Below are 22,562 nucleotides of genomic sequence, written 5' to 3' on the forward strand. Positions count from 1 at the left end.
GGTATTGGTGTGGGAGCTCAGCGGTTTAATCTGGCAATATGCCCTGAAAGTACCCATGCCCAGACTGCAAGGACCCAAGCCCTGATCATGAGAAGGCTGTGTGTACCTGTGACACACAGTGATACTGTTTCCACTGACATACAATAAGAACATGGCGCCATGCTTGGTGCCATCAGGGATACAGACATGTAGGAGAGGTGATTCCTGGGCCTCAGGGAGGTTTCTGAGGGCTTGAGAGGCACCTGATACAGATCTGAAGCCTGTGGGACTCCCCCCAGACCTCAGGGTCTTCATTTTTAAAGTGAGATTGTTGGCCTGCATAACTGTGAGGCCCCTCTGAAGACTTCAGGAGTTCCATGAAGGTATTTGAACCTTGACAAAGAGCCATTTACAGTAACTACCATTGACTGCATGTTCTGTACCATGCACTACATTAAGCACTTTACATGGATTTTGTGTTTAATTTTCATAGTAATGTATGAGATAAATACTGTTAGCTCCATTTTATAGACAAGAAAACTGAGGTTCAGAGGAGTTAGGTGACTGAGCCAAAATCACATAGCTGGTTTTGAACCCATTTCTCTCCACCTTTTGCTGGCGACTAGCTTTAGGCTGTGGTTTACCCCTATGTTATGTAGCCTTCCAAAAGAAATTGGCTTATTGCCCATAGTAGTTATTATTTACATCAAGATTAGGAAGTTCCAGGTGGAACAATTTATAATTCAGGTTTATTATTTTAAAAAGAAGGCCAGGCGTGGTGGCTCATACCTGTAATCCCAGCACTTTGGGAGACTGAGCGGGCGGATCACTTGAGGTCAGGAGTTTGAAACCAGCCTGGCCCACATGGTCAAACCCCGTCTCTACTAAAAATATAAAACAGTTAGCCGGGCGTGGTGGCATGCGCCTGTAATCCCAGCTACTTGGGAGGCTGAGGGAGGAAAACTGCTTGAACCCAGGTGGTGGAGGTTGCGGTGAGCTGAGATCACGCCACTGCACTCCAGGCTAGGCAACAGAGCAAGACTCTGTCTCAAAAAAAAAAAAAAAAAGAAAGAAAAGAAAAGAAAAAAAGAAGCTGGGTGTGGTGGCTCAAGCCTGTAATCCCAGCACTTTGGGAGACTGAAGTGGGAGGATTGTTTGAGCCCAGGAGTTTGAGACCAGCCTGGGAAACATGGTAAGAACCCCTCTCTACAAAAAATGTAAAAATTAGGTGGGCATGGTGGCACATGCCTGTGATCCCAGCTATTCGGGGGGTTGAAGCAGGAGGATCACTTGAGCCCTGGAGGCTGAGGCTGCAGTAAGCTGTGTTCATGCTACTGCACTTTAGCCTGGGTGACAGAGTGAAACCCTGTCTCAAAAAAAAGAGAGAGAGAAAAGAAATGAGATGATTCTGAATGCATGCATGCAGTGTATGACTTTACCATGGGCAGCATGCCTGACTTGACTCCCCAGAGCAGCTTTCTGCACTGGGGACTTCCTTAATGGAAACTGGTCATATAATTATATTTATTATCAATTTGACCTAATTGTGAGATTTCCCTTCCCGTTCTTGTAGAACTCCATCTTCTTTAAAGATACTTATGTAACCTTATAATAATGGTACTTCAAATAATGGCTTCCGTTTATATTCATAGACATTTCTGAGGGATTTAAGATAAGAGATTTGCTAATATTTAAGTAAAGCTGAGGAATTTGACTCAGCAAGCATGTATTAAACTTTATTATGTGTTAAGCACTGTACCAGATGCCCTGAGTGAGGCCCCTACCCTCAGAACTTGCATGGTGATGGAGAGATAGGATCTGTACTCAACTGTGCTACAGGACTGTGTGTATCTAGTGTTATCAAAATAGAAGCACAGAGGAAGTACTGCTGAATTTCATCTAGGAACTTCAAGGAAGGCTTCATGGAGGAAGCTTCTTTTTTGCTGGACTTTGACATGTGGATGGGCAGAGGTTAAATGTATATGTGTGGTAGAGATGGGCATTCGTGACCACAGAAGGAAAATTTGCTCAGTGCTTGTTATCTGCCCATCACTCTGTTGGAATTGGGAATGTAGAGATGCCTGGGGTACTTAGGTTGGCTGGACTATGGGGGAAGGGAGAGAAAGGAAAAAGTGGCAGGAAGTTATGAAGGAGAGTAAACCTGGCTGCCAGGCTAGGGTCAGTTGGCAGTGGCCTCCGTGCTATGGAGCTTGGGTTTAATTCAGGGGCAGTGGAGCCCCTGAAAGGTTTTTGAACAGCACCATGATCAAACTGTCTGTATTGAGGAGCTTGCCGTCTCTTACAGTTATAGTGTCTTATTTTTTTTCATTCAATCCTCATAGTGGCTCCATGAGACAGAACTTCTCATCCCATTTTGCAGATGAGAAAGCCAAGGCTTAGCAAAGTTAAGTATCTTGTTCACGGCGACATTTACACTAATAACTCAAGGAGCTGCAGGTCGAGCCCCAGTCTCCAAACTTGACTCCAAAGCCTGAAGCTGCAATGAGAAAGATAGGCTAGAGAAAGAGTAAGAAGCAAAAAAGCTCATTGGGAGCCTGTGGCAATTGTCCGGGTGAGGAGTAAGGACAGGGGAAGGATGGATGAAAGTGGGAAAATGGGTGAAGCTGGGGCAGCATCGATAGCCCCAGAGTGACTGGGAGAGGTGGAGCAAGAGGGAGAGGAAGGAGTGCTGTGTAGGGTGGAGGAGGTGATGGAGGGCAGTGGACGGGATGGTAGGCTCACACTCCCTAGTGACTCTTGTCATTGTGGTAAGGATGTGGCTGATCAGATCATCCTGAGTCAGAAGAGTTTGGGAAGTGGACGAGTGACTCAGGTGAAAGTGTGATGAGCCTCTGAGTTCTGATTCCGGACCTTCCCTGAGTTACCGTCCGTCACCTTTGACCACCCCAGCCGCCGTTTCTCCATTATTACTCTGAGGCAGTGGAATGGCTTGTTGGTCAGGGTATTCCGGGGAAATTCCCGGCTGTTTAGATCAGCTCATCAGTACCAACCCAGCTATTGTGAAATAGGCCTCTTTTGACTGCCCGAAGTGACACCTCCATTCTGAATAGAATGGTAAAAGTCCACCACATGCTTCCTCTCTCCCACCACTCAGCCCCTGCCTGGAGAAGCCACATCCCAGATTGGATTTCCTGCCTCTGTGTCCTTAATGAGCACTTTAGTAAGTGGTGTCGCCATTCTTCTGAACCACAAGCCCATTTAAACCAAAGGCATTAGGAAAATCAAGTATGAGCTCTCAACTTAGGTACACCATCATGATTTCATTCTCCCAAAGAACTTTGTCTTTAAAGAGCTCAATCATCTTCCCAAATCCATTCACAACCTGCAGGCAAGCAGGCGTCACGAGAGCCTCATGACAAGCAGCAGCCTTTGTTTCCTTTTAAAAGAAGACAGGTCCTGCTTTGCTGACCCCTGGGAGGACCACCACAGTATGGCAAGGGGTGAGAAGCAGTGTGAGAGAGAGAAGATGCTGAAGCGGGCTGTGGCCAGAATCCAAGTCTGAAGATGACATGGTCCCCAGTGCCCCCTAGTGGTGGGAAGTTGTCTGGTGCTCTTTGTTCTGGGGAAAAGGAAGATGGCCTGTTTTAAGCATCTTGTGGCCCAATTTCCTTCTCATCAGGGAAGATTTACTCCTGAGCTAAAGAGATATCCTGGCATCTGCTCTAGGGTCTGTGATTCCCTGAGGGCAGCACTATTTGGGAGGATTCACACTTGTGCTCCCTGTGTCTGGAAAAAAGGCTCAGAAACCAAGGGGTAAAGAGAATGGGGGCTAGAAGTGATCCTTGCTTTCAGAGGTGCTCTAGACTTGCCCTGTCCTAAATAGTAGCCACCAGCCACATGTGGCTATAGAGCATTCTGGAATGTAGCTAGTCTGAATTGAGATGAGTCATAAATGCAAAATACATGTTGGATTTCAAAGTCTTAATATGAAAAAAAATTTTATTTGTTTTATTAATTTATTTTACTTTTTTTATTTTTTTGAGACAGAGTCTCGCTCTGTCACCCAGGCTGGAGTGCAGTGGCATGATCTCAGTTGACTGCAAGCTCCACCTCCCGGGTTCATGCCATTATCCTGCCTCAGCCTCCTGAGTAACTGGGACTACAGGCGCCCGCCACCACACCCGGCTAATTTTTTGTATTTTTAGTATAGACGGGGTCTCACCGTGTTAGCCAGGATGGTCTCGATCTCCTGACCTCGTGATCGACCTGCCTCAACCTCCCAAAGTGCTGGGATTACAGGTGTGAGCCACCGTGCCCAGCCGAAAAAAATATTTTTACACGGATTACTTGTTGAAATGATAATATTTTGCTTAAATAAATATATTAAAATTAATTTCACTTGTTTCTTTTTCCTGTGCACTGTGGCTGCTAGAAAATTTAACATTACATTTCTACTGGATAGCATTGCTCTTCACGGATGGGCTTTGTGCCCAGAACAGGGGCCCACATGACTAAGACAGGTTTCAGGCCTGCCTTGGGCCCACTTCCAAAGCTGTGGCTAACCTTTTGGAGGGGTAGAGTGGGCTTGGCCCTCCCCTTCCAAAAAGCCCTTTGAAATCCTACCATTCAGAAGTCATCACTTTGTATAATCACAACTTTTCAAAATGCAAGTACCCCAGGATTAAAAACCTAACATCAACCAGGCGTGGTGGCTCACACCTGGAATCCCAGTACTTTGGGAGCCAAGGTGGGAGGATTGCTTGAGGCCAGGAGTTTGAGACCAGCCTGGGCAATGCAGCAAGACCCTCACTCTACAAAAATTTTAAAAATGAACCAGGCATGGTGGCACACACCTGTAGTCCCAGCTATTCTGGAGGCTGAGGGGGGAAGATGGCTTGAGCCTGGGAGTTTGAGGTTATAGTGAGCTATGATCACACCACTGTATTCCAACCTGGGTGATAGAGTGAGACCCTGTTTCTAAAACAAAATGAAACAGAAAGCCAAACACCTAGTCTAAATATTCTGGGATCCCAGGGTGCCTACAAGATAGAGGAAGGGGCCCCAGAGAGAGCTGTGGGAGGTAGAAAACTAGGAGTTGGAGGATACTGAGCCCCCTGGCTGCCTTGCTCTTCCATTTTGTGCTCAGCTCCCTGGCTTTGAAGCCACCTGTCTCTTAACAGGTTGACCTGTACCCTACCTGTTTCTTTGTCCTTGGGAAATGGGCCATTTGGTGCCTGCTGGGAGTTTTATTTATTTATTTATTTTTGAGCCAGATTCTTGCTCTGTCACCCAGACGGGAGTGCAGTGATGCCATCTCAGCTCACTGCAACCTCTGTCTTCCAGGTTCAAGTGATTCTTGTGCCGCAGCCTCCCAAGTAGTTAAGATTACAGACACGTACCACCACGCCCAGCTCATTTTTGTATTTTTAGTGGAGATGGGGTTTTTGCCTTTTTGCAGGCTGGTCTCAAGCTTCTGGCCTCAAGTGATCCACCCACCTCAGGCTCCCAAAGTGTTGTGATTATAGTCGTGAGCCACCTCACCTGGCCTGGAGTTTTAGAAGAGTCATATCAGAAATTTTATTTTCGGCTGGGCGCGGTGGCTCACGCCTGTAATCCTAGCACTTTGAGAGGCTGAGGCGGGCGGATCATGAGGTCGCGAGATCGAGACCATCCTGGCCAACATAGTGAAACCCCGTCTCTACTAAGAATACAAAAAATTAGCTGAGCGTGGTGGCACGTGCCTCTAGTCTCTGCTACTCGGGAGGCTGAGGCAGGGGAATCACTTGAACCGGAGAGGCGGAGGTTGCAGTGAGCCAAGATCGTGCCTTTGCACTCCAGCCTGGCAACAGAGTGAGACTCTGTCTCAAAAAAAGAAAAAAAAAAAAAATTTTATTTCCTTCATTCCTCTGTCATACCCATTCTGAGTCATTTACCTGACCTGTGAAAGCTAAATTTCTTTTGAAATACAGAGGGGCACCTCCTATACGTTGTGTAAAATGGCCCTGGATGGCTGAACATAGCATTACAATGTGCAGTATATGGAGCAGAATTTGTTCTGCAGCCTGGCATGCTTTAGACAGTTTTTAAGGAAAGAACAAACTGTGAGCTGTATGTGTTATCTGTGGACAGTGTACTGTGTGGGCCCCCAAGGGACAGCAGCAATTCTTTAGGGGTCTCAGTATATGAGTCTTGGGCAGGCCCTTACAGGCTTTGGCTTTGTGTTTAGTAGTGTAAATTCTTCCCCAGTGTTTGTGAGATGGCTTCTGTGTGCTTAGCATTGAATGAGGATTCAGTGGAGACTATCCAAGTTGGGATTTAGGGATCAGAATGCATTTGCCTCTCATGTAGCATTGCATTCTTAGACTTGCAATGCCTGTGATGTTTTTGTTTTGTTTTGTTTTGTTTTCTCTTCTAGGCACTTATCAACTGGAAAGAGGCTAAACTGACTTGGAGTTTTTTCAAACAGTCTTTCTTGAAACAGATTTTGACAGAAGGTAAGTTGACGGTCACTCTGAATGGTCGGGAGACCATAGTAGAAGGGGATTTCATAGGACTGCCAATTACCTGGGTCCAGATCACCTGTTTAGAGCCTCTGGGGCTGAAGAACTTCAGAAATGGGAGGAGGGGGCTTAATACAGAGAACGAAACCAACGTCTATTTAGTTTTGTGCTTTACTTAGGTGATCTAATTTAAATCTCTCCACAGCCTTGTAAGAAAGATATTATTCCCTTTCATTATGGATGAGGAAACTGAGAGTCAGTGAGGTTGCAGAACTTCTTTAGGGTTTTGTAGTAACAGGGAACAGCTTAATTGGGATCCAGGTCTAACTCCAAAACCCCATGTTATATGATTTTTATGAGTTTATTATAAAAGTATTATATCAGCTACATAAAACTATTTTTATCTTTTTTTTTTTTTTTTTGAAATGGAGACTTGCTCCATCGCCCAGGCTCTGGAGTGCAGTGGCTCCATCTCAGCTCACTGCACGCTCTGCCTCCTGAGTTCATGCGGTTCTTCTGCCTCAGCTTCCCGAGTAGCTGGGACTACAGGCGCCACCACCACACCTGGCTAATTTTTTTGTATTTTTAGTAGAGATGGAGTTTCACCGTGTTAGCCAGGATGGTCTCGATCTCCTGACCTCGTGATCCGCCCACCTCGGCCTCCCAAAGTGCTGGGATTACGGGTGTGAGCTACTGCACTTGACTGGGATTTATTTTCTTAAACAATAAAATGCGCTTGTATGAGAGTTTGGTCAGACTTTGGTCTTTTCAGTTTACCTATGACAGAGCTCAATGTGGAGGGCCAGCAAGGGGCTGGAAGCACATTTGGTTTTTGTATGTATATGTGTTGGTTTATTTGTACCCAGCTTTAATTAGAAAAATGAGATTTTAAGGCAACTATTAAGTTGCTGAAGGTGGTAGTTTCTCTCTTCATATATATTTCATATCCATATACCTATTACTGAATGTATTTTTTAATCTTTTCAAAAATTATCTTTTAATTATAAAATATAGTCCCATTAGAAAAAAATAAGAACATAGAAAAAATAATACTAGCATTCTAATACAACTGTTATTATCTTGGTATTTTATTTTCCCCCCATCTGTATTTTTTGTTCATTATGTTTCCAAAGAAAAGCAGCTCCCCCTATGCCTCACTTTCCCCGTCTGTGAACAAGGGGATAGAACCAGGCAGTGTCTGAGGGCTCTCTGATCTTTGAGAGTGCACACATGCTTCTAGCCTATTTGTAATAGCCTTTGCTATTACAAAAATGAAACTGTTCCGAGGCCTTCTTGGGGAAGGGAGGGTCAGAAGCCTCGGAAGAGCTGAGTGAAGGGCCTGAGCACTTAGCTCCTGGAGAGCAGGGAGTGTGCCGTTCACCACTGCCACTGCCTCCCTGTAGCCTGGCACAGGAGGGCTGTGCAGCATGTATTTGTGAATGAAGTAAGAAAAGGCAACAAGGTAACTATTGTGAAATGGTGTGTGATGATAGTTCATGTTGTTGTAAGAACAGGAAAATCGGTGGAGGGAGTTTTGGAAAGGACAGTTGCTCATATGCACTTTTTTCCTTCCAAGGTTTTAAGAGCAGTTTTAATGAGTTTGAGGAATGGATCCAGTCCAAGTGATGGCCCTAAATTGGTTTTCTGGATTGCAGACAACACATGTCTCTAGACATGTCTTTGCAGCAGCTGGTTTAAGTTTACTGCAAACAAAAGCCTCCAGAGCTCAACCTGAATGCAGTGCCAGGAGCCTGCTCCATGGGTGGATCCCCCTAGCCTGACTCCCTGACTGGCACAGTGCCATTAGGAACTTCTCAGGGCCTCCATCTCTGTGGCTGTGAAATAAGGAAGTTGCCTGACTGAGATCCTCAGATTCGTTTTTTTTTTTTGAGACAGAGTCTCGCTCTGTCGCCCAGGCTGGAGTGCAGCAGCGCACGGTCTCTGCTCACTGCAAGCTGCACCTCCCGGGTTCACGCCATTCTCTTGCCTCAGCCTCCCGAGTAACTGGAACTACAGGTGCCCGCCACTATGGCCAGCTAATTTTTTGTGTTATTTTTAGTAGAGATGGGGTTTCACTGTGTTAGCCAGGATGGTCTCGATCTCCTGACCTCGTGATCCACCTGCCTCGGCCTCCCAAAGTGCTGGGATTATAGACGTGAGCCACTGCCCCCGGCCCGTTATATTTTTAAAACTATAGCTCTAAAAAAGTTGAAATCCCCGGTTTTTTTTGGTTGTTGTTTTTTGTTTTTTTGTATATAGGGTCTCACTCTGTCACCCAGGCTGGAATGCAGTGGTGCAAACACAGCTCGCTGCAGTCTTGACCTCTCAGGCTCAAGTGATCCTCCCACCTCAGCCTCCCAAGTAGCTGGGACTACAGGCAAGGCACCTACCAATACGCCTAGCTAATATTTTAAATTTTGTAGGGACAGGGTCTTGTGATGTTGCCCAGACTGGTCTTGAACTCCTGGACTCAAGCGATCCTCCTGCCTCGGCCTCCCAAAGTGCTGGACTTACAGGCATGAGCCACTGAGCTGGGCCTGAAATCACTTTTTGTAGTAGCAAAAATGTATGTGCTGTTACTTCTGCCCCCACATTTCCTGAACAGTATGCCAGGTGCTGAGAATACTGAGATGAATGAGTAACAGGCCATGGCCTCAAGCATTTCATTCTCTCACCAAAGACATAGACGTTTGTGTGGTTAACTGTTACTGGGCTGTGAGGGGTGTAGTACTTGGAAACTCATTTCCTAGAGCTTTGCTAGGAAACCAGGGTCATAGAGATGACTGAGAGGGGCTCTTGCCCTCAGGGAGTTTATAGAATGTAGGAAGGAGAGCCTATTCTGCCAAAAGACAGGGAGGGCCCTGCAGAAAAGACACTCTAGGTGATGAGAATGACAAGAGCCAAGGCAGGCCCAGCCTGACTCAAAGCAGCTGGAGGGCTAAAACCTGGGAGGTAGGGTGCAGCAGAAGATGACAGGGTGATGAGGGTGAGGTTGACAAAGGGAAGCCAAAATGATAGCTTGGGGTCAGTGTATAAAAGCCCGCAAATACAGAATTAAGGAGCCTGGACTTTTTGCAAACATTAAAGAGCCATTTTGGCCAGGCGCGGTGGCTCACGCCTGTAATCGCAGCACTGTGGGAGGCAGAGGAGGGCAGATCACCTGAGGTCAGGAGTTCGAGACCAGCCTGGCTAGTACAGTGAAACCCAACTCTACTAAAAATACAAAAATTACCTGGGCGTGGTGGTGGGTACCTGTAATCTCAGCTACCCAGGAGGCACAGGCTGCAGTGAGCCCAGATAGCGCCATTGCACTCCAGCCTGGGCAACAAGAGTGAAACTCTGTCTCAAAAGAAAGAAAAAGAGAGAGCCATTTAAAGATATGAAAGCAGGCTGGGTGCATTGGCTCACGCCTGTAATCCCAGCACTTTGGGAGGCTGAGGTGGGAGGTCAGGAGTGCAAAACCAGTCTGGCTAGCGTGGCAAAACCCCGTTCCCACTAAAAACTGAAAAAATTAGCCGGGCGTGGTGGCGGGCGCCTGTAATCCCAGCTACTCAAGAGGCTGAGGCAGAAGAATCGCTTGAACCCAGGAAGCAGAAGTTGCAGTGAATGAGATCATGCCACTGCACTCCAGTCTGGGTGACAGAGCAAGACTCCGTCTAAAAAAAAAAAAAAAAAAAAAAAAAAAAAAAAAAAAAAAAAAAAAAAAAAAAAAAAAGATATGAAAGCAGAGACTGATTTAAGAGCTGTGTTTGAGGCTGGGCGCAGTGGCTCACACCTGTAATATCAGCACTTTGGGAGGCCAAGGCGGGTGAATCACTTGAGGTCAGGAGTTTGAAACTAGCCTGGCCAACATGGTGAAACCCGTCTACTAAAAAAAAAAAAAAAAAAAAAAAAAAAATTGCTGGGTGTGGTGGTGGGCATCTGTAATCCCAGCTACTCGGGAGGCTGAGGCAAGATAATCTCTTATGTCCGGGAGGTAGAGCTTTCAGTGAGCTGAGATGGCACCACTGCACTCCAGCCTGGGCAGCAGAGCAAGACTCAGTCTCAAAAAAAATAAAAGCAACAACGACAAAACAAAACTGTATTTGCACAAGCTGGAACTGTTAGCAGTGAGGGTAGATCCAAGCAGCACAGAGACACAGGCCTATGAGGACCCGCAGTGATCCCTACCACAAACACAGTGGCAGGGGCTTGGAGAGAGAGGCAGGGTGGGAGAAAGCCTTGAGAGAAGATCCTCACTGCTTCCAGCCTCTTGATGCTTTCCTTTTTGAGCAAGTTACTAGGAGGTGAGAATTTGCCCTTCAGGGCACGGGCACTGTTTAGTGCTCTTTTCCCATAGTGGTCAACACTTTTTCCTCATAGATGAGAAGCTTCACGAAAGCCAGGGGGATGGGAGCCCTGGCTGGTGTCTTCACCTTGAAGGCATTAGACTGTCTTACATTTGAATCATGAACTCAGGCCTGATTTTTGTAGTAGCAAAAATGTATGTGCTGTTGCTTCTGCCCCCTCAGGCCTGAGTTCCTGATTCAAATCTAAGACAGTCTAATGCCTTGCCAGCCCCAGGGAGCTGTCTCCACCCCTGAGGAACCCTTGGATAAGCTTGTGCATATAATCATGGATGCTTCACAGATAATTTACGCGCAGATTATCTGACCTCCACTTAAAACTTGGGACCATTGCCTGCGCGTGGTAGCTCACGCCTGTAATCCCAGCACTTTGGGAGGTGGAGACGGCGGATCATGAGGTCAGGAGATCGAGACCACCCCGTCTCTACTAAAAATACAAAAATATTAGCTGGGCGTGGTGGCGGGCGCCTGTAGTCCCAGCTACTCGGGAGGTTGAGGCAGGAGAATGGCGTGAACCTGGGAGATGGAGCTCGCAGTGAGCCGAGATTGCGCCACTGCACTCCACCTGGGCAACAGAGCAAGACTCCGTCTCAAAAAAAAGAAAACTTGGGACCATCATTTTCATTATTAACATTTAATAATCTCCACATACTTTTTTAAAAACTTATTTTTAGACTTTTTTATTTTTTTTTTATTTTTAATTTTACTGGCTTGGAGATTCGCTGTCAATGAAGTCCTCAGCACTTTCCAAATTGTTACTTTGAGATTATTTGAAACCAACATTAGGACAAGGATATGTCTTTAACTGATTATCTAATATTTCTCCTTTATTTGTCAGCTGGAAAAGTTGATAGCTAGTAAGAGAAAGGAAATAATAAAGTAATGTGCATTTGACATTGCTAATTATTTTGCTTTTTTGTTTATAGGCGAGCGATACGTGATGACATTTTTGAACGTATTGAATTTTGGTGATCAGGGTAAGATGAAATTCTGTAGTGTTTTAATTAAAGGTTAATACTATTAATAGGTACTTCCTAACATTTTTCTCCGATATATTTAATGAAAGATGAACCTGAAGATTAAAAAAAATCCTGAAGACTGTAAATTGTAGGTCTTCGTACTGACTGTGCCCTCCAATGTGACTTTGGTGGCAGGTGTTCTGGTGAGACCCTGGCCCTCTAGTTCGCCTCCTAAGAGCTCTGGTGTTCATTTTGGGGGGTGGGAGGTGCCAAGAGAGGAGAAAAGGGAGTTCACCATCACAGCCACAAGAATCTGCCCCATATTTGTGTAGCTACATAGTCTTTTAGTATTTTCATTTTTATCTTTTAATGTAATACCAAAGTAATGGAAATCAAATAGAAAAACATCAACTTTGCATTAATGACCTGTATAAGAAAGTACTGTTGATGGAAGCATTCTGTATCTTGACTGTATCAATGTTGGTATCCTGGTTGTAATATTGTACTACAGTTTTACAAAATGTTACCACTGGGTAAAGGGTATATGGGATCCCTCTATTACTTCCTTTTTTTTTTTTTTTTTTTTTTTTTGAGACAGGATCTCACTCTCTTGCCCTCTTGCCCAGGCTGGAGTGCAGTGTTACCATCACAGCTCACTGCAACCTCAACTTCCTGGGCTTGGGCTTGGGTGATTCCCCCCACCTCAGCCTCCCAAATAACTGGGACTACAAATGCACACCACCATGCCTGGCTAATTTTTTCCATTTTTGTAGAGACAGGGTTTCTTCATGTTTCCCAGGCTCATCTCAAACTCCTGGGCTCAAGCAGTCCACCCACTCTGGCCTCCCAAAGTGCTGGGAATACAGTCATGAGCCACCATGCCCGGCCACTGTAACTCTGTGTGAATCTATAATTATCTGAAGATAAACAAACTTTAATGAAATATTCAATAACAATTTTAATAGTGCTGTGAAAATTAAAGTAGAAAAACCAACATGATTGTTGTTTCTTCTTTTTTGTTTTGTAGGTGTGTATGATATAGTGAATAATCTTGGCTCCCTTGTGGCCAGATTAATTTTCCAGCCCATAGAGGAAAGTTTTTATATATTTTTTGCTAAGGTGCTGGAGAGGGAAAAGGATGCCACACTTCAGAAGCAGGTAGTGTTGGTTCTTATATCATCTCTCAAGTGAATTCTCCCTTTAATTGCAAGACAAACAGATAGGAATGTGAAGCAGTCTGTTTCTCTTCTGTTTGATCAGGAATTTTCTTACAGATTTCATTCTTCTATTACATTCTGTATGATAGCGGGACCCAGGGCTCACCTCTTCTTTCGTGGCCTTCTCCCTTTGCTCTTGGCTGTCCCTTCCTTCTCACCCCTTTGTTATATTCTTTGTGACCTTTCTCTTTTTTTTTTTTTGAGATAGAGTCTTGCTCTGACGCCCAGCCTGGAGTGCAGTGGCATGACCTCGGCTCACTGCAACCTCCACCTCCCAGGTTCAAACGATTCTCCTGCCTCAGCCTCCTGATGAGTAGCTGGGACTACAGGCATACACCACCACACCCAGCTAATTGTTGTGTTTTTAGTAGAGATGGGGTTTTGCCATATTGGCCAGGCTGGTCTTGAACTCCCGACCTCAGGCAATCTGCCCACTTCAGCCTCCCAGAGTGCTAGGATTACAGGCATGAGCCACCATACCTGGCCATGTGACCTTACTCTTGATCCAGCCCTCTCAGGACTCTCTAAAGCTGTCCCCATTGCCCTGCAGATGCCCAGCCATGGGCTAGTCTTAGGCATAAGAATGCCTCCCCTATCCTCAGAGTCTCAAGAGCGAAAGGATGCAGAAGTTGGAGCCAGGCTAATCGAGGAAGGAGAGGATGTGGTTGTTGGCTTTCACTCACCACACCAATTGTTTAAGCTTCTCACAACTGGGACGTGCCCAGAGCCACACTCTGACTATAAGATTCTATATACTCAGGTTGGTAAATACAGAAGAGATTTTAATCTAGGCGTATCTGGTTGTAGGAGCTTCACTTTTTCCAAAACCACTGAAAATGTCTGAGTTTTAGAATAGCAAGCTAGTTTAGCCTCTTGCATGTCTTAGAAGATATTTAGTAAAATACAGTTTATGCACAATATCTCAAAATGAGCTAATCTGGTACTCAGTCTGATTTAGGAATATTTTCCTAAGAGTACAATCACAGTAACATCATAATTTTGGAATGTTTAGCAGGAGAGGCACAGAGCTGGCTAGTGTACATGAAAAGTTGCTGCACATTTAAGAATAAATATTCGGGCCGGGCGTGGTGGCTCACGCCTGTAATCCCAGCACTTTGGGAGGCCGAGGCGGGCGGATCACGAGGTCAGGAGATCGAGACCATCCTGGCTAACACAGTGAAACCCCGTCTCTACTAAAAATACAAAAAATTAGCCGGGCGTGGTGGTTGGCGCCTGTGGTCCCAGCTACTCGGGAGGCTGAGGCAGGAGAATGGCGTGAACCCGGGAGGCAGAGCTTGCAGTGAGCTGAGATCCGGCCACTGCACTCCAGCCTGGGTGAGAGCGAGACCCCATCTCAAAAAAAAAAAAAAAGAATATTAGTGGCCTGGTGCAGTGGCTCATGCCTGTAAGCCTCATGCTTTGGGAGGCCAAGGCAGGAGGATTGCTTGAGGCCAGGAGTTTGAGATTAGCCTGGCCAACACAGTGAGACTCCCTTCTCTATTTCTATTAAAAAATAAATAAAATAAATAAATATCAGAGGGGAAAGTGCATGTTTCCTAAGCAATATTTGAAACAATTTATCCCAAGTGAATTGAAAACTAAGCCTCCCCCTTACTAAGGAGACACACACTTTTTCCTTCATTTGCTAATTGACATGAAAACAAACACGCTACCAAAAAAATAGTGATATCCACCACGTCGTTGGAAGAGTGAACTGAAAAACAGTGAAGGGAGAAGGCCAGACATGAAGGGTGAAGGTTTTCTTCAGCTTATGGTTCATCCAACTTCCTTCCCTCTTCCCTGACCCCAGGAGGACGTTGCTGTGGCCGCTGCAGTCTTGGAGTCCCTGCTCAAGCTGGCCCTGCTGGCTGGCCTGACCATCACTGTTTTTGGCTTTGCCTATTCTCAGCTGGCTCTGGATATCTACGGAGGGGCCATGCTTAGCTCAGGATCCGGTACGCACAAGAGTTTTTCTGGATTTTTTCTGATTTCCCAACAGAAATAGAAGGGTCACGAAATTCAAGAACTTGTGCACACACAGTTGATATCTGTGTCGGTGTAGGGAAAACTGTCTGGTGGCGGGGGCTGTGGAACTGTTCCCCTCATTCAACTCCAGACACACACTCAAGGTATAGGCAGGGCCTTTGGCGCCAGGACGATCAGCTTCCCCAGCCTCACTTGAATAAGTTATTAGGACTTCTCCTTGCTGTTGGCTTTCCTCTCGGGCCTAGAATGTGTTTTGCCAAGCGCTTCCCTGTGCTCCCTCTGGGGTGAGGGAGGAAGGCAGAGGGCAGGCGGTAATCAGTCCCCACTTGGTACTAAACACATCTGAAGATAGTAAATGCCACATAAATCTCCCAGCCTGATGCATAAAAGCCTCTGAAGGATAACCCAAAGCCATTTGCAGAGAATAAAATTGATCTCTGCAAATAAAAGGGTATATTTAATCCAGTGACTCTCAGTTTTTGAAGAAGAAAAGTACTGAATGTGTCTAATTTTGAAACACCAGACTGCTGAGGATCTCACAGCACTTCTTGGGCCTTGGGGACTTCACCAATTTCAAAATGTGCTGGGCTGTAAGCTGGCAGTCCATTTGCAGTGTTTCATCTTGGGTTCAGCAAAGATGTTTTTAATTTCTCAGGTCACTGGACAAGAACCCTGAGGACTTCTTTCTGCTGCCCCGTCTCAATATAAAGGGCTTTGTCAAATGCCATTTTACAAGTTCACTAGCATGTTTTAGTCTCCACTACAGCGGGGCCCAAACTTTCAGTGTTAGGGGAAGAAGGGCCAAGCTTCTATACCAGAGCAAAGGTCATTAAGTTTGGAGAAACACCTGCTGTGAAACCAATGAAGTGGTTTGCAGCTCCCTGGGGCTTGTGCTGTGAGAAGTACATTTCCATCAGGCAGCTGCGGGAGGCCTCATTAGGAAGGCATTAGTAAGTTTATGGGCAGAGATTGGGAATTCAACTATTCTATAGAAGCTCTTCCCCTTTAGAAAGCAATCACCAAGGAGCAGCCTTTAATGTCACACAATCACAGGGCATTGCCTCAAGGAGGGGGCTGTCCCATCATTATCATGACTCAGCCCATCATCTTAGTTTTGAAAGTGGAACTCGCAACACTACTGTCCTCAGTTGTGTACTTGTCTTTGCCTTCACCCTGGAAGTGGACTACTTACCTGTGAGCTATACTGGCCATCTCCAGATGTGGGACTCGGACACGCACAGACAGGCTTTTGTGTAGGGGTGTGGCTTCTTTTCCATTGTTTGGGATTAGCACTGTATTTAATTAGCGGCTTTGTAAGTGTTCTGGAGGCTTTTCTTAGAAATCTTTCTCACACCTAGCTTTGCTTTGCTTTTTCTTTTCTTTTTTCTTGGTAACTCACAGAACACCTAGCTTTGCTATCCTTAAGCAAAACCCAAACAGTCACAGAATTTCCCCAAGATTTCTCACATTTTTCTCTTAGGTGCTTCTTGCTTGCCCCTCTGCCTTTTACTTTTTCCTTCTCTATCCCCTTGTCTTAATAAACTAGGGCTGCCATGACAAAGTACCACAGACTGCGTGGCTTTAAACAACAGAACATATTGTCCATCAGTTCTGGAGGCCAGAAGTGCACAATGAAGCTATGGCCAGGACCGTGTTATCTCTGAAGTCTCGAGGAGAGGCCCCTTCCTGCCTCTTCTAGTTTCTAGTGGTTGCTGGCATCCTGGTGTTCCTTGACTTGCAGCTGCAGCACTGCGGTCACACGCTGTGTTCTCTTTGTCTTCACATCGTCATCCCCCTGCGCTCTTCACGTCCTCATCCCCCTGCGCATGTCTGCCTCAGTGTGCAAGTTTCCCCCACTTTTTTTTTTTTAATGAGACGAAATCTCACTCTGTCACCCAGGGTGGAGTGCAGTGGTGCGATCTCGGCTCACTGCAACCTCCCAGGTTCAAGAGACTCCCGCCTTAGCCTCCCGAGTAGCTGAAATTACAGGCACACCCTACCATACCTGGCTAAGTTTGTGTATATTTAGTAGAGATGGGGTTTCGCCATGTTGGCCAGGCTGGTCTCAAACTCCTGACCTCAGGTGATCTGCCCCCCTTTGGCATCCCAAAGTGCTGGGATTATAAGCATGAGCCACTGCACCTGGCCAAGTTTCCTCTTTTTATAAGGACACCTGTCATATTGGATCAGGGCCTGCCCTAATGACCTCATTTGAACTCAGTTTTCTTCATGAAGACCCTGTTTCCAAATAAGGTCAAATTCTCAGGTACCGCTGGTCAGGACATCAACATATCTATTTTGGGGGGACAGTTCAACCTAAAACACCTCTCAATTCAGTCTACAATCGAAGGTTGGTTCCGTTCTTGAATTCCCCAAATGGATGCAAAACCCTTTACGTGAGTCACTGCTTCGCGTCAGAGTTTGTGTTGCTCTCCATGCCTCACAACAGCCCACTGTTCACCTACTGATGGGCCCACCTGTGCCATTAGCGTTCGGTTGCCAGGTAAGGAGGCCTGCCACTCCTCTCTGCTTCTGCCAGGGAGAGGAGGATGGGGAGAAGCAGGAGGCACACTTGAGCATAGCCTTGAGTCTCCTGGGTGCAAAGCGTGGTCCTTGCCTCCCTTCCTGGAGTCACCATCAGCTGGGGTAGGGGCCAGGCTGCTTCCTGCAGCGGCTTGACAAGCAAAATGCAATGTGAGGTGATAAACATGGAATCTGAGACAGGGCCGTGGAAAATGGTTTTTTGTTGGGCATCAGGACTGCCCTGTTACTGCCATAAAACTGTTTAGGTTCCCACAGCATGGAGATCTTTTATATTAAACAGCTTTCATAAACCCTGAATGAGTTCCAGATTCTGAGACTCCGGAACTTCAGTCCCCCCTCCTTTTCTTTTAGTGGTTACTTTTTTTTTTTTTTTCCTTTGTTGAGGTATAATTTACATAAAGTAAAATGCTGTTCTCTTAAGAGTACTGTTTGATAAGTTTTGACAAATATGTCCAAAAAGTCCCATGTAACTACCAAACAGATTCAGATATAGAATATCTCCATTTCCCTAGAAAGTTCTTTTGGGACCCTTTCTAGTCAACCACCCCACTCCACCTCAGATCATGGATCAGTATTTATTTTAAAAAGAATTTCATATCAATGAAATGCAGCATGCGTGCTCTTGCATTTGGCGTATTTCCTTCAATACAAAGTTTTTGAGATTCTTCCCCCCGTGGTTTCACATAGATCAGTGATTTTTATTATCTTTTCTTGCTAAGTATTCCTTTGTGTGGATGGCCCACGTTTTGTTTATTCTTTCTTCTGTTGATGGTCAGTTTTGGCTATTATGAATCAAACTACTACAGATGTTTTTGTGTAAGTGTTTTTGTGAACATGTGTGTTCATTTCTGTTGGATGTATACCTAGGGGTGCAATTGCTGGGTCATAGGTTAGGTGTATGTTTATTTTATTAGGTGCTTGATTATGGCCCTCTTAAAAGGGGGGAATCAATCCCATTTGTAAGCCTCCTGTTCTCTGGTTAGAAGATTTTTCCAAAGCTTGTTAGCTATAGAACTGCATTACTTTGTTTTAGAAAAAAATACCATTACGGGCACTAGTTCTCACTTTGGATTTGTGTAATTTTCTGCTGGTCCAGGGCCCGGGGCATTTGTTAAAGGTCTTTTGTTTAGGACCTGCTCAACTGAGATTCCCTTAACATACAGGGTCACTAGTGACTTTGAGTTCAAACCACCAGGCCTATTCATGCTGATGGAAAAAGTGAACAGACTTGTTTGCTAGCCAGATAAGCTTTTAGTTGTCTAGCAAGAGATCTGTACATTTATTCATATATTTTTTTTTTTTTGAGATAGGGTCTTGTTCTGTCACCCAGGCTGAAGTGCAGTGGCACTATCATGGCTCACTGCAGCTCTGACCTCCCCAGACTCAAGTGATCCTCCCATCTCAACCTCCCGAGTAGCTGGGACTACAGGCATGCCCACCACACGCAGCTAACTTTTGTATTTTTGGTAGAGACGGGGTTTCATCATGTTGCCCAGGCTAGTCTCGAATCTCTGGGCTCTAGCAGTCTGCCAGCCTTGGCCTCCCAAAGTGCTAGGATTACAGGCATGAGCCACCGTGCCCAGCTTGTCCTTTTGTATTTTGCGGATTATTTAGTCAATGCCGTAGAATGCTGGGAATCCTTCTAGATAATTAAGACCCTGCGCTCGAGCATGCAGTCTGTCCATTGCTGATACCAGCAGACCTCATAGTCTGGTTCTGGTTCTCTGGGTACTCAGCAGCGCTGAGGTTACATGTGGGCCTTCTGATTGGGCTCTGGAGTCTCAGTGAGTTGTTTCCTTGTAGGTCCTGTTTTGCTGCGTTCTTACTGTTTCTATGTTCTCCTGCTTGCCATCAATGGAGTGACAGAATGTTTCACATTTGCTGCTATGAGCAAAGAGGAGGTCGACAGGTGGGTAACCTAGCAGGTACACCTTTAATCATGGCCTTCAGCCAAAATGAAGTAACTTGTCAAGCTTTTTGCTTTTCATTCTGAACATGCATTTACAGATGGTTGTTATAGAGGCAACACTTAGTCCACCAGTGTGGTGCTTCCCTGGGATCTCTGTGGCACCAGCATGGTTCAGCAAGTGGCCCCACCGTAGGGCTGGGAGACAGCAACTACTCTTTGCCTCCCCATTGTGGAGGGAGAAACATTGGCTCTGAAAGGTTACATTAGTCCAGGTTTGCAGAGTCAGGCACCAGACAAGCTAGATTCCCATTCCTCCACCTCGTTGCTCACCCCAGAAGAGTGGTCCTCCAGTAAGTTACTGAGGAGCTTCTTCAAGATGCACATTCCTACCCCTGAGAACCTGAATGGTGGGTCTTCGAGAATCTCAGGGATTCTGTGACGCTTCTGAGAAAAGCCCAAATACACACATACATCTTGCCATAATTTTTTCTCAACTGTTGACTCCAGATCAGGATTCCTGTCCTGGAATCCCTACCACGGTGTTGTTTTTACCGTGACAGCTGGTCTGGGCCAGCAGTTTCCAAAGCCCTAGAATCTGTAACCTTGCCTCTGTAACCTTGAGTGCTGGTGAGGGCCCTCAGAGGCCTGGCTGTGAGGTGGGATGGGGAAGGAGTATCTCAAGTGGGGACCCTTCCCCCTCCTCTGTGTGTGTCCTTTCCTGGGCTGGCTCATGTAAAAGCTTGGGGATTTTGTTTGCTACACAGTGACTGAGAACTAGAGTCCAGACCAGCAGGTCTCAGTCCAGATTGATGAGATTCTTCTAGGAATTTCTGGTCCACTCCCAGCCCAGCTGAATTAGAATCTTAGAAGGCTTGAGCCAGGGAATCTGTTTATTACACAGCTCTAGGCAATTCTGATTCTAGGGCTTTGGAAACTGCTGGCCTAGACCAACTGTCACGGTAAAAACAACACGGAGCAATGTGACCCAGGACGCACTTAGGTGTGTGTGACTGAGACATGAGTTCACAAGGCAGGAAGTACCCCAGTTATGCACAGGACACACTGATGCTTTCTACTCTGTCTTCTATTTTGTTTTTCAAAAATGCCATGCCATTACCCTCTAAATTGATTTCCCAGCCTAGTAGTAGGTCACAACCCATAGTTTTAAAATAGTGGTCTAGATGTGGTTTTCACCTCAGATAGTTAAATTTATAGCTGTAGAGTAGAACTGCTTTGAGTCTATCCTCTTCTTTCCCCATGGATGAAAAAATCTATTTCAATTTAGCTTTGAAAATACAATGTTTTTATTTGAAAGCTGCTTCTAACATTGAATAACTTAAAACTATAATTGGAAACACGCGAAATGAGGCACTATTAGAGTGGAAAGAGCGGGACTAGGAGTGTATCTCCTTGAGGGGAATTTTGTTACGGTAACTTCAGTGTTAGTGTTGAAGGGGTGAATCAAAATCAAACCCATTTAAAATGTTTTTATAAATTGCAACCAAATTGTGAGGGAATATGGACAGTGGCTGGTTGCTTTCTTTTCTCTTATATTGTATTGAACCAAAGGAAACAAGTTTTTAAGTTAGTTGTAATGGAATTTCGATAGTATATAAACATCTGGAAAATTATTTTCATGGTATTAGTCAACATAGAGAAAAAACAGAGCCCAGAGCACCTTCTAGTGCAGTTCCCATGTGGGGTAACTGACCTCCCTAAGAGTAAAATGTGACATTAAGTGCAGTTTTGAGACACGTATAAAACACAATAGCTCCAGTTCTTTCTGGGCCCCTGGCTCCAGCACCTGGGCCTGGTCTGAGCACATGGATCACCTGGGCTCATCACAGACGTCAGCATTTTTTTTTTTTTAATCCTTGTGAGTTTTAACAGACATAAAACTCTAGCAAGGATTTTTATAGTAGAATTGGATAGCTTAGTTAACTGTTACAATCAGTTACAAAGACTTTACATTGGACATTTCAGATTCTGAATAGAGAAAAAGCAGGCATTTTACTTAACCAACTTAAGGTTAACCAGTGTTTTTCTGAATAAAAATAGAGCGTTTGGGCCGGGCACAGTGGCTCACGCCTGTAATCCCAGCACTTTGGGAGGCTGGGGTGGGTGGATCACCTGAGATCAGGAGTTCGAGACCAGCCTGGCCAACATGGTGAAACCCCATCTCTACTAAAAATACAAAAATTAGCCAGGTGTAGTGGCGCACACCTGTAATCCCAGCTACTCGGGAGCCTGAAGCACAAGAATCACTTGAACCTGGGAAGCGGAGGTTGCAGTGAGTGGAGATCACGCCATTGTACTCCAGCCTAGGCCACAGAGAGATTCTGTCTCAAAAAAAAAAAAATAGAGCATTTGGTTGTATATGAAATATTAAAACATCCTTTGAATTGCAGGTTACTTTTTTTTTTTTTTTGAGACAGAGTCTTGCTGTGTGGCCCAGGCTGGTGTGCAGTGGTGTGATCTCGGCTCACTGCAACCTCCACCTCCCAGGTTCAAGTGATTCTCCTGACTCAGCCTCCCGAGTAGCTGGGATTACAGTTGCGCAACCATGCCCAGCTAATTTTCTTTTTGTTTTTAGTAGAGACAGGGTTTCACCATGTTGGCCAGCCTGGTCTCGAACTGACCTCAGGTGATCTGCCCGTCTCGGCCTCCCAAAGTGCTGGGATTATAAGCGTGAGCCAACGTGCCTGGCCTGGTTGTTTTTTTTAATAATCTTAAAATATATATAGAATCTGACTAATGGATTTTTCATTATACCTTATAGAATAATTTTTGTTGTTTTGTTAAGGCTGTCTAATTTTCTTTCATTAGAAAACAATGCCTCTCTAACAGGCATTGTTTTAAGCTCTAGGAATACAGCAATGAATAAGACAGATGGGATTTCTGCTCTCCTGGAGCTGATGGTGGGGAGGCAGATAGCAAACAAGTAAATTAATAAGAAAATATGATGTGCTGAGAATGAAAAACGGGTATATAGTGAGTGGTAGGGGCCCTTTAGATCGGGTATGCTGGGCAGGCCCGTGTAGCACAGCAGCATTTAGGATGACCAAGAAGGTGGTCTAAGATGGGGGCAGAGCCTTCTAGGCAAAGAGAGATCAGTTGTGTAAAGGCCCAAGATTGACAGCTCTTTTTTTTTTTTTTTTTTT

The 22,562-nt window shown here is 45.4% G+C and overlaps 1 protein-coding gene across 1 annotated transcript in view; it reads left to right on the forward strand.

Moving 5' to 3' along the window:
• The window catches only part of RFT1 (RFT1 homolog (S. cerevisiae)), a 43,447-nt gene that overhangs the window by 15,303 nt on the left and 5,582 nt on the right, over positions 1-22,562 (forward strand). The window contains exons 7-11 of the mRNA XM_011986191.1: positions 6,356-6,434; positions 11,713-11,763; positions 12,773-12,903; positions 14,773-14,917; positions 19,296-19,401. Coding sequence (XP_011841581.1) covers positions 6,356-6,434; positions 11,713-11,763; positions 12,773-12,903; positions 14,773-14,917; positions 19,296-19,401 — 512 coding nt within the window. The remainder of the gene's footprint in view (positions 1-6,355; positions 6,435-11,712; positions 11,764-12,772; positions 12,904-14,772; positions 14,918-19,295; positions 19,402-22,562) is intronic.

The sequence above is a fragment of the Mandrillus leucophaeus genome, unplaced genomic scaffold (assembly GCF_000951045.1).
Source record: "Mandrillus leucophaeus isolate KB7577 unplaced genomic scaffold, Mleu.le_1.0 Scaffold296, whole genome shotgun sequence".
NCBI lineage: Eukaryota > Metazoa > Chordata > Mammalia > Primates > Cercopithecidae > Mandrillus > Mandrillus leucophaeus.